Source organism: Apus apus, chromosome 2, assembly GCF_020740795.1.
Source record: "Apus apus isolate bApuApu2 chromosome 2, bApuApu2.pri.cur, whole genome shotgun sequence".
NCBI lineage: Eukaryota > Metazoa > Chordata > Aves > Apodiformes > Apodidae > Apus > Apus apus.
The window spans coordinates 9,222,304-9,234,999 of NC_067283.1; the positions used below are offsets into that span (position 1 = coordinate 9,222,304).

Genomic DNA, 12,696 nt, shown 5'->3' on the forward strand with positions numbered 1-12,696 from the left:
TTAAAATTAAACTAGTGTGACTTTTTTTTTTTAATTCCATACCATACAAAGACTCCATACTGGCAGCATCATTGTCTATGAGTGCTGAAGCCACCCATACAATTCCAAGGATAAGCAGTGCAAGAAGAATAAGCATTACAAGGGTTTCCAAAATTCGTGCTCTGATGCCCTGTGGGCAGAAGAGGGGAGGGGGAAGAAAGAACACAACCAAGAACTTTGAATCAGTTATTTTTAAACATAAGAAAAATACAAATAAATAGCAATTCTTTCTTGCTAAATACATACTCACATTTTATCATGTAGACAAAAGCATAACGTGTAATGCACATTTAAAAGGCAGTGCATAAAAAAAGGAAGTACTTATGGCTTTAGAGTGCCCAGATTGCATTTTTCCCTTAAAACCACAAAAAAAGATGTTTAAATTACATATGCCTTACAGTTCTCATTAATCTCATTATTCCATAAAGTATCCTTTATACCATATGATTTTGCTCGAGCGTTTTTAAAAGATGGATTACTTTTCTAATACTTTCAGCTAAGAAAGTGGATTAGCAAATTTTTATCTATGACTCCAGTCAAGAGAATGGAAAGCCAATTATGGCAAATGGCCAAATGGCCCAGCAAGCATTAAACCCTGCGCAGGTACAATGCACCAATTTAGTTAAAATCCATTCAACTGCAATTGCTTCTGCACCATTCCTCACAGTCTTCAGAGCCCTCAAGTGCACGGTCGCAGTACTGCTTGCTCCGTCTGCCCACATCACACACAGCTGAAGCCTCAGCCGTGACCACCACCCTTGTGCATTCCGTGCTGAATGAAGCATGTACCTCTCCTTTACAACACACACAACTCCCAGGCCTACATGGTTACACATCACAGCCTTTGCTCAAGTCTAAAAATGTAACAACGCTGTTAAAGGGTTGATTTGCACATGTAACTATACCCAAAAATACATAAATCATATTTATTTTTTCTTTACTAGTGTTTTTAACACTAATTTTACTAATTTCCAGAAATAGAGCTATCAGGACACTTTCTTCAAACATCCTTGTCATTAAGGAACCATCAGATTACTTTTCAAATAAGAATTTTAATTTATTTTTCTTCATTTGCCAGCATATCGTTCTACAAATAAAGCAAATCGCTGGCTTCTCACTCAGGTCCACCCCAACTTGGGCATATTCCACTGAAAAGTCTATTTCATGGTTAAAAGTAGAAAGTTTGGTTTACTTGATAGTTTGTCTACTTTTATCACCTCTTCCATTACTACTTAAAACAAGAGCATAATTTTACATGACATTTACCCTGAAAATTATACTTCCTACATAACCACTGCATCCAACCATGAATGAGGAAGATCTCAGGCATCCTAACCATGAACACTGATATCTTCTAGCACACCAGGTCCTCTCCCCCATCACTCCTCTGCAGAGCAGCTAAGGTACCACAAAGGATAAACAGACAAAAAGAGACATTCAGAAAATTCCCCTTAAGGCTTAAATGGGCAGATTAAGTCCAGCCCCAGAAAGTATCTCAAACACCAAATTTCAAATTAATAGTAGCATGAGTAGGATATGGACTTACTCCTAGAAAGTATTTTGTGGCTTTGAGGTTATTAGAAGTTACTAAAATGTTATTTTTATAGTACTCATAAACAAGCTTTCAGTCTTCCAGTAGTTATTTTCAAGGTGAGCATCTAAGCCAAATACATGTATTTGAAGATTAAATAGCCATATGTTTAACATTAAAGTTTTTAACTTGAGCAGTAAGTTACCAGGAAACAGATCACCGCCAAAGTACTGAGTATGGATATAGAGCCTTCACTTAACAACAGAAGAAAGTCACAGGATTAGAAGAAAACCCAAAACATTTGAGGATGCATGCACAGGAATCTGCTTCAAGCTTTCCAGAAACCTTGAAGACTCCTTTTCTCTCCTAGGCAGAGGAACATACAAAGCTAGTTTCTGGGTTTCTGAAAGCCTCATCCACAAAAGTGGGTACCTTACTTCCCCACTATGAGACACATACACAAATCTCAGTCTCTCTGACAAGTTTCACAGCAATAGATTCTTCTGGACAAACATGGAAAATAGTTTCTTTTACATGGTGACTCAAACACCAAGTCCTCCTCCCTTGGATGGAGTAGAACCAGCATCAAAACAGATAGGCAAGAAACACACTGTGAAGGAGACAGTCAACTGTAAATAACATTTTTCACATTTACTGCAAGTGTTCTCTGAAGACAGGCAAGATTAAGACATTGAGTAACACTTGCTCTAAAAAATAAAAGAGATGACCACAAAAAGTCCTTGGAGGTGACCACTGCTTTTGGAAAAAAGTACCATTGGCACAAACTCTAGAAAAAGCCACTTAGTCATTTAACAAGCCTTTCACATTTTTTTGTTTTCATTCTAGTTTGAGTAATCATTGATTCTCAGCAAATTGCATCAACCTCCTGTTCTCACTAGTTAGACCCATGTGATACATCAAAAATACTGCAGTCTCATGTATACATTGAAAAGCAGGACTGACAGGTCATTCTGAAGACAGAACAATTTTTATATTGCACAGCACACACACACACAATAGGATTCACACACTGATGATCATTTAAAAATAGTAATAGGGTAACATTTTTAAGAACTTCAGTTAAGTGACTAGTGACTGTCATAGGCACTAATGAATATCTAGTAACAGTCCAAGATTTTTAAAAAAGTTAATATGCTTAAAGCATATAAGTAAATACTTAATATCCATTAGGGACTCCTAAGACTGTTCCCTATTAAATCATTAATGTTCCAAGTACATTAGTTCACACTATACACATTAGTGTATCTGTCAAATAGCTGCCATTTGTAAGGAATGAAAAGTACAGAACTTCCCCACAGACATGCACAGAAAATTTTTTGAAAGCCACAGAACAGCTGAGGTGTGAAGAGATCTCTGGAGGTCATCTTGTCTACACACACAAACACCCCCCCCTCACCTCAAGCAGGGCCACCTAGAGCCAGTTGCCCAGGACTGTGTCCAGGTGGCTTTCGACTATCTCCAAGGATGGAGATTCCACAACCTCCCTAGGCAACCTCTCACAGGAAAAAAAAAAAAAAAAGTGACCCCTGGACATCCTTACTACTTTTTATTTCTGCTGAAGGTAGCTTTATTCAGGTGAATAATTTAAAGCTTGAACATTGTCAGAAGTAACATCATTTATTTAAGAGCTAGGCAAAAATCTATACTCCTGACTTTGAGGACAGAGAGGAAAACCTAGGTAAACACAATCAACTTTTCATTTCATTTCAATAAAAGCAAAACTATGCAAATAAATCTTGAAATTCAATGATAAGTTGTTTTTTCTGAGCAAAAACCTCTTCACTAACATTTTGGTTTTGGCTTTAAATTTCTTCTCTGAGTCATTTCACTTCTCTCTAACAGCCCTATTGTGTTACTCAGATGAACTAAACATCATGGCCTATCTTCATGGTACAGAGGATATTGTCACTTCTACTGTTGAACTTTTTTAATCCATTTACTCCTCACATTTTTACACAAAAATAAGCATTAGTCTGCAACAACCTCATCTACAAGTGGAGATTTCAAACCAGCTTCTAAGAGTACAGTTCCTGTTTGTGTTCAGCCTATGCTATTGTACCTGCCTTGAGCACAGAACTAACAAATGAGTATAATATCAAAATACATGTAGTGTAGGTAGATAGGACTACTTCAAATTAGCATCTGTACACAGGTACATGTACAGAGGCAGGTAAGGGAAGAAGTGGGAAACAGTCACTAGTATTCTAGTTCCATTATTTAATAAGGAAAATTGCCCCATGCACTCTTTTGATCACTGCTTAACTTTCCTACGGAAATTAAACTGACTATAAAGAGGAACGAGAAAATACTTTGTAATTTTAGCTTTCTATATTGTATTCAAAAAGGAAAATTAAGTTGCCTAAGTCTTCACCTAGTTGTCTTTTCCTAATGGGTATGACAGGCAAGAACAAGGGAAGTCAGCACTATACAACCCATCAACTTGCATCAGGTTTTTAAGAAAGTTGTTCTAGATCTCAACTTTCAAACCTGCATTTGATACCACAAATACTATTTAATTCTTATTGAGTCCATCAACTTGCATCAGGTTTTTAAGAAAGTTGTTCTAGATCTCAACTTTCAAACCTGCATTTGATACCACAAATACTATTTAATTCTTATTGAGTCCTTCATTATGAGCAGAATGCATATATCATAAATTCACTGGTTTATGAACTAGTTTAATGCCATTCCGTGTGCAGTTTAACCTGTTTTAAGGGAGGAGGGATTTCTTAGTCTCCAAATGAAGCACGGATCACACAGTAAAGAGCCAGAAGGACATGTCCAGGACACTGACACAATGAGGAAAAGAGCATCTATGCTATGTTCATGTATTTAAAGAAGAAATCAAACAAGATACAGACTGAAACAAATTACAGATGTCTATACTGCTTATTAAGGGGGGCATAAGGAGAACAAGCTTGACACCAAAATCAGTTAAAATATCAAACTCAGAATTTGGTACAGCACTAACTACATAGCCTTAAATAACATGCCCTTGCTGTAGACTTATGGGATGAACAAAACCATTACCTTAAGTAGCAATAAAAACCTTCCCCTTCACCTCAGGCTAAATTTTGTTGTTTCTAAATACAGTGGTAAGATAATTCTAAAAGAGCAGCGTGAGCTCAAACAATCCACCTGGCTTTATTTTCAGTAAGACAAGCTGACCCCTGCAGTACTCCTATTAGCATGCCATTTTTAAGGAGGTCAAATCCCTTTCATTCTCTTGGTCAATTACTGCTGGGATGCTGGTTAAGCTGGAGATGTAACAACTACAACAAAAAACCCACTAATATTTAAAATCTTTTTTACGTTGCTACAAACCATAGAATAGTACCATAGAATGGTCTGGGTTGGAAGGGACCTTAAAGATCAGCTAGTTCTAGCCCTCCTGCCATGGGCAGGGACACCTCCCACTAGACCAGGTTGCTCAGAGCCCCATCCAACCTGGCCTTGAACACTTCCAGGGATGGGGCAGCCACAACTTCCCTGGGCAACCTGTGCCAGTGTCGCAACCACCCTCACACTAAAGAGTATCTTCCTAACATCTAACCTGAATCAACCCTTTTTCAGTTAAAAACTGTTCCCCCTTGTCTTCTCACTACAAGCCCTTGAAAAAAAGTCCCTCCCCAGTTTTCCTGTAGCCCCTTCAGGTACTGGAAGGCCGCTATGAGGTTTCCCTGGAGCCTTATCTTCCGCAAGCTGAACAGCCTCAACTCTCTCAGCCTGTCCTCTGAAGAGAGGTGCTTCATCCCTCTGATCATCTTCATGGCCCTATAATCTGATAGATATTACAATTTAACTGCTTATCATAAAATCAGGGGAAAAAGACTGGCAGATTACACCAAATGACCTCTTTTTTTTTTTTCCTAAACTCAAACTTTCCCAGCCTAACCTCAACAGCTCACCTACACCTTTACTCACAGTACACTTTGAATATCTACCCAGTTCTTTAACATGAGCACTTAGCCAAGTCAAGTATTTTGGTAAAGAAAGGATGTTTAACACATCAAAATCCCAGCAGGCTGGGATTTGCCAGAAACCTAGTCATATACATCTGACATCTTCTCTGCACACTAACAGTGCAGGGAACAAAAAATAAAAAATGAACAAAAAGAGCACCTGAAGCTCTCAAGGCATGCCTACAAATAAAAGCTGCCCTAAAAAAACACATTCTAAGGAACTTGTAATTTGTACAGCCTTAGAGACATCCAAATCTCAGACTGAAACTCAATTCAGAAGTTTTTATATTGTTTAATCTTCAGTTACTTTTGTTGCCTGGAGCAGCAAGCCTAAGGGTTCATGTTTCCAGAAAAGCCTGATTTTAGCAAAAAAAAGTTTTAATTATTCTTGAAATGTTCTGACAGATTTTTAGTTGCTTCTCTGGAAGGAGTAATCAAATCTTACCACATTTCTTTCCTACTAGGATTAATATACATAAGTCGTACTGGATAATAAGTATTCAAAACATACTGAAAACCAGCTCATCGCCAAAAAAAGGTAATGCTTCAGCTGAAAATCCCAATGAAATGGCAACAAGAGTCCTGGGATGACTGATGCCACAAAAGAAAGTCAAAATTGTTATTACTAAGGAAACCATTTTTCCTCCCAGTATATTTCTGTTCAGCAGCACAACTATTATGCCAATCGCAACATACTAAGACTTTTCCCACTGTATGTGTTCACACAGCACCTAAAGGCTGTTTTTTACTTTATAAAAGAACAAAACTTTGGTGTTAGTTTCTTACAGCTTTTCAAGAAGGAAAAGGGAGATTTCTTGATAATGGAGACAGTAAGAAGTGTTGGGATTTTTTTTCCCATTTGAAATTCTACAACTGTTTTTAACTATATAAATGAAATGATAAAAAATGTTTTGCCTTTAAGCAAAGGTAACAGAAGACCTTGCTCTGCACACTGGTTGCCCCCAAGGTTTCAGGAGTTTTCCTTCACTAGCAATTAGCCCAGGGATCTTCCCTGACTACAATGACTCACAAGGACAGTGCATAGGCAAGAAGACTCCTGACTGCTCCTCTCTCCATTAAGAGTCACATGCAAAATCTGGAAAGGCTTAAAAGGAAATCTCTGACAAGTGCCATTCTTGCTAAGCTAAGGTGAAACATGCACCATATATCCAGGAAGCACTGTGGAAGACATGGTTACCTTCCAAGCAGTGACACAACCCTGTGCCAGAAACTCAAAAGTCATAACCTTTCGGGAAAGAATGATTACATAAATTAAATCAATCAAGCCATTCTTGGCCAATTTTTGCTCTGTCAGTTCTGATTAGGAACACAAATATTATCCAGCAATTTAAGCATAATTTTTAATGCTTTCTAATACTACAAGGATTTCACCATGTATGTATAGATACCCTTATCAGTAGCTGTTGTGTTTTAACTCTGATGGAAGAGGAGAAAAAACTTGCAATGTGCTATTTCCTCTTTCTGTAAGAGGCAAAACTCAAAAAAACAAAGAACTACAGCCCCACCCCTACTTCAAGAAAAAACATTTATTTGCTTTAACATTAGTTGGCTATAATGATTTTGATGAACAAATTATTAGTTCCTTTAAGAACTACATTTTTGGAACATCACCAATGTACAACATGGTGTGGCTTTTGTTAATTCTACATTTTAATTTGGTTGCAAGTTGTGCAGGAAAAAATAATCTATAGAACTATTATCAGTGAAATAAAAATTACAGCATGTTACACACAAAACCAGAGAGTCCTAACAAAGTTTCTATGGTGCTGAATATTTGAACACAGTTCTGCCTGGACTTCTTGACCTCTTGCAAGGTAGGTAAACATTACTTTTTACACCATGCCCCGACCCACGGGGGAAGCCTGGGAAACATTTCTGCAATCATGACACATTTGAAGTACACACAAAGCCTATTGTTTTCATGTGACAAAAAGGAGTCTTAGTAACCTTAAGATTTTTCAGTGAGAGGCTGACTGCAACAAACATGCATGCTAACATCTGCAGAAAATAAACAGTGGCATTAGGAATTAGAGCAGGTATGAGGTTGGAGATGTTACATTAGTAACATCCATTACATTTTTAGCAGGCAACACCCCCTCTATCTCCATTTGTGAGCATTAATGAAGAGATGAGCTTCAAGCATTCTAACCATTGCTATAGTCAGAACCCATGCTCTGAGCAATCTCTGTTCTGACCTATGCAAGACAGCGCAGAAACAATTTTAAGTTAAGGAGACCCATATTCCAGGAGCTAACATGGAAACACATACTACATTTAGCACACTGATATTTAGTCACAAGGTCATTACCCTGAGACTAGCACAAATTACTGACTCAAAAATAGAAGATGTAGTTCTAGGAAAGTTCTGTTAATTTTGAAAATGTAGAACCCAATGACTCAGAACCCTCACAGAGCAGACTAAAAAAAAAAAATGTAATCAAGAAATAATATATTCAGGCATCAGATTCAAGCATTCAAAAAAAGTTTCCTGCCAGTGCAAGAACCAAAGACTTCAGAGTGTAACCAGTGCTGAGTGTGTCTTCTCTTCCATCACAGAATCTTGCCAGGCTGTGAGGATTTTAAGATTAAAATGAACATTTTTCATCACAACTCAGTGAGTGCATTTTGAAGTTTATGTGTATTTTCTACGGAATACAAATCTTAAAAATTCATAGTCACTTAACATTCCCAGCAATTTCCAGCTGGTTTTCCTGCTAGTATCTTTTTCCAAATGATTTCTCAGTGGTTACAAGTCTGTCAATGGAGCAAAAGGAGCTGAAATCATGTAACTGTATAGAATTTAATAGTTACACAGTATAAGTAGCAAATCCCAGAAATTCCAAAGTGACACTAAGAATTGGAGAAAGAAAACAAAAAATAAAGTTAAAGGAACATGATGAAAAAAAATCATTATTAATTATTTGCACATTGGCTAAAGACATTTACCAATAATCATCAGGGCTATGTCTGCCAAGTTGGAAATAAAGAACTAAAATCACTCACCTAGAGGTAAAAAAAATAAGATTTATTTTGTTACTGAACTGGTGAAGAGGACATCTATTCAGGATGCAGTACACCCACTGGAGTGACTCCTCTGCCAAAGAAAACTTAGGCCCTCTTCTCCAGTGTCCCAGAAGTGTACCCAAACCACACTGCTACAGTATATTTTGAGGTCCATATCTGTCAAACTTTCCTGTTGACATCATTGCATGCAAATAACTCACTGAAATAACCTAAGAACCAAGATGGACAACTTGCAGACCTGCATCCTTGTGATTGGGATAAAAAACAGTTATCTCTAACTTTTTTCCCTAGGGATATATTTAATTATGCAATACAAGATGGGCTCCAGTGAGAAGGACAGTGTGAAGCTCATTTATTGCCTGAGCATTGAGGCACTGTTTCAAACCTATGAATTCAAGTTACTTGAGAAAAGGCATTTCCACATCCAGGTATCATTTTTTGGACATTTAACATATTAGAAAAGCATTCTCACAAGATTTTTAAACAGAAAACATACCAGCCTCTTAAAATGAGGGAAAAGCTAAACAGAATAATCAGAGAAAATGCAAATACCTACTAGCTGGAAGAAAATAATTACAGCCTAAAAAAAAAAAAAAACCAAACAAAAAAACCACCACAAAAAAATGCAATCCAAACTTTTTGGGAGAAGGGAAGGAAAAAATTAAGACATAGTAAAATGATGACTGTCCCAGTGCTGTCCCTTTCCCCCACAAGTTTCCTTTGTTGTTCCATTCATTAGCCCAGCTCTCAATGATTAGGTCTTAGATGCTCCATTCCCTCCACCTACCAAGTTTCCCAGACCTTCCAAAGCCACCTGCAACAACATAGGAGCTGTGGGATTTCTGACACTATGAGTCTAATTCTAATCATATACTCTTGGATCAGAAAGAATCTTTCCTGCTACACTGGAGTGATAGGAAGAGATATTTTCCAAGTTCTTTGTAGCTTGGCAGATATAAGTAATGAAAAAGTATAAAGAAAGACTTGGAATCTGTGATTGTGTTTCTGGCAGAAAGAAACCACATAGTTCCCAAAAGCAAATAACACAAGAAACATACAGGTCACTAATGAAGTTCTAAAGTAAAAATAAATCTTAAGGTTTTTCTGGTGTCAACATCTATCACCCCGCAAGGGTGAATAAGATCAAGAAGACAGCACACTTCCAGGAACTGGCCAAAGTGCCAGACTGCTGAAGTTCCTCTTAATAAGCTGGAAAATCTTTCAGAAAGTTACATCAAAATAAATAATGCTGTTTAAAAAAAGAAAAATAAATAGCCAGCAACGGGAGACACTCCTTGGCCCTCGTTCCTTCTCTCCTTTGTAAACAAATTGTTGGTCGCCTTACAAATCTTCACTACAAATGCCTTAGCTCCTTCCTTGCATTGTCAATTAAGTAATTCTTCATATAGACTAATTCTTAATGAGGAGTATTTCTAGCAAAACTAAATAAGTAATACAGAGTCAGGGTCTAAATATCACATTGCTGGTTATCAATTAAAAAAATTTTAAAACAGTGGGTTTTGAGAGGGAATCAGAAGTGGTGCTTACCCAGTAAAGTCTCATTTAGTAAAGGAAGCCTATTAGAAAACTATTTCATGCCTTTCTATGATTAAGAGATATGTATGTACTAAATCTTGCCCCTATCAATATAAAATTATATGGCAATTTTCCTGTCTGTAATTAAAGTGACATTTCTACTAAATTATTTTATATGAAGTAACAGAAGTGCATAAGAAGATTTAAAATAGCATGATTTTGCTTGTCCTGCAACGTCACTGTTCGATGTCAATGAAGACTCGATTAAGAACACAGATAAATGTGAAAATATTCAAATCTCAATAAAATATTCCTGAACATAAACCAACCATTTTTAGAAAACAAATCACCATGCTCAAACAAAAACAGCAATAACTTAATGTTCTTACTGTTTAGCAAAAGAAACCCAATGATTGAGAGGGAAAAGTGCTCCCACTGCCTTCTTGAAGGCTCTAACTCAGACACACCACATTCCTAGAGGCATCTGCCTTTTCCCACTGGCTAAGAGAGGGGGGCTTCTAGATCTCCTGAATTACAGCCATTTCAGGGATCCTGCACATATGAATACTTACTTCTTTCCCAAAGGATGGCAAAGTTTTCTAGTTTAAATGAAACAGTTATATGAATTTACTAGAAATTGACAATTGAAAAATTGAAATACACATCAGGATTTTTAGATATATAGTTAGTATATAGTATAGTTAATCTACCACAAACAGAATGCTCTAACCAAACAAAATTTTAAAACTACTCATTTCTGCCTAAAATAAGTATCTTTAAAAAACCAGTACTTTAGAACCCAGTGTTTCAGTTTACATCGATGATGAAATGAAGAAATTCAAGCTTAGCATTGATAGCTGTATGATTTGTGCACTTTACAAGTACTAGATGTATTTAGTATGTATATTTTTACTCATGCAGAACTCCGTAAGTTATCCAAAAAAGCAAATAAAAACAGTAACATAAAAAACCCACTGAACTTATTCACCAAGAGAACAGCAAAGAAAAATATTCACACTTATTCTAATTTGCAGGCTTCTGGTTACACTTTCAAGTTTTTAGCAAAGAACTATGAAAATTCCACAAAACATAAGCATGCTAAATGCAGCAGAGATGTACACGTTCAGAACAAGGTAGGAGTGGGGAAAGCACCGCAGTTCAGCAATGCATTTCATTCCTGGCTCAGACAAGGTGTAATAACTAATACTCCACTGCTAGTTTCTAAAACTAATTAGTTTTACAGATTATTTACTCATATGCAAGAGTTGTCTAATACACTTTCTCAGTGTGCTAGAGGTAACAGTCAGAAAACCACACTTAACACTAAGTGTGTTTGGGATTTTCTTTGCATAGTGTTTTTACCCCAATACTATTAATAGTTCTTGTTTCGTCTTGTTACTCTACTAATTTCCATAGCTTGAATACATTAAAATGTTTCAAGAACACAGACTAATCACTTTTCTATCTACATTGAAGATTTAGTAAAAAAAAAAAAAGCAATTATAATCCCAACCCCATAAACTGCTGCAAAATGGCTGAATCACTGCTCAGCTAATGAAGTTGCAGTGAGGCAGGTAGTGCAGAAAAGCTATGCCAAGTAAAATATACCATTAGCTTATCTCCTGTTAGTCCATGGTTTGTAACTTATACTGAGGCCTCTTTAAAAGAAGGACATTCTAATTTATGGAAGCAACCAACTGACATTTAAGTACTTCAATGAAATGGAGCACAGATCACATCTCATCACATCTTGATCCAATGTGTGCAACAGCCAATATCCACTTATTTCCCCCTCAGCTGTCCCACATACAGAACTGTTATATATATTCAACAAACCAGAGATCTCCTTATGGTAAAATAAAGGGACAAATTTTTTGCATATAATGATCCCAACAGAGTTAAGCAAGACATCTTATAAAACCCTTACAAAATATTTTATAAAGCTACAAAAGACATTCTTCATCAACAGCCACATTTTTCTCTGTCCTAACCACCAGTTCTTGAATTTCTTTTTAGCTTAGTCTTACTGAAACATAACAAGGCCTTAAGTTGAAGAATACACACATATTATATACCTAAAAGTTGCTGTCTTGCACCACTTTTGGTCCTGTCTAAATACAGACACCAAATAAATTATACATGCTGAAGTCCAGGTTTTATAATATGAAAACTAATATAACCATTATTTCCAACCTCTTTTTTTACACACCTGTAGTAACTTTCGTGATCTATCTTTGCCATAGTCATTATGAAAGACAAAGACATCCCTGTAATACTTTTACTGACAAAGCTATTGTCAATTCACAGTATTTTCTAACTTTTATACTCCAATCACAGTCCTCAGAAGCAGGCCATACATTCATATAACTCTTTTCAGACTAATTTGCTTAGATATACCCTTGAAGCAAGACATTTTCTTTACCTCTGCAGAACTGCAAATAAAGGACCTCAAAGCATAAAATTAATTCTAACATGTTTTCAGAGTTCAGCGTAGACACTTGTCAATGTGACATGCTAAGCAGTAGGCTAAACGTCCTCATCTTCCATTTCCTGACATTTTCA

General features: G+C 36.6%; 1 protein-coding gene across 2 annotated transcripts in view; it reads right to left on the reverse strand.

The window, feature by feature from the left end:
- Positions 1 to 12,696, reverse strand: part of LMBR1 (limb development membrane protein 1) — a 68,602-nt gene that overhangs the window by 23,995 nt on the left and 31,911 nt on the right. For both annotated transcript variants that reach the window (XM_051610521.1, XM_051610522.1), the window contains exon 6: positions 43 to 169. In XM_051610521.1, coding sequence (XP_051466481.1) covers positions 43 to 169 — 127 coding nt within the window. The remainder of the gene's footprint in view (positions 1 to 42; positions 170 to 12,696) is intronic.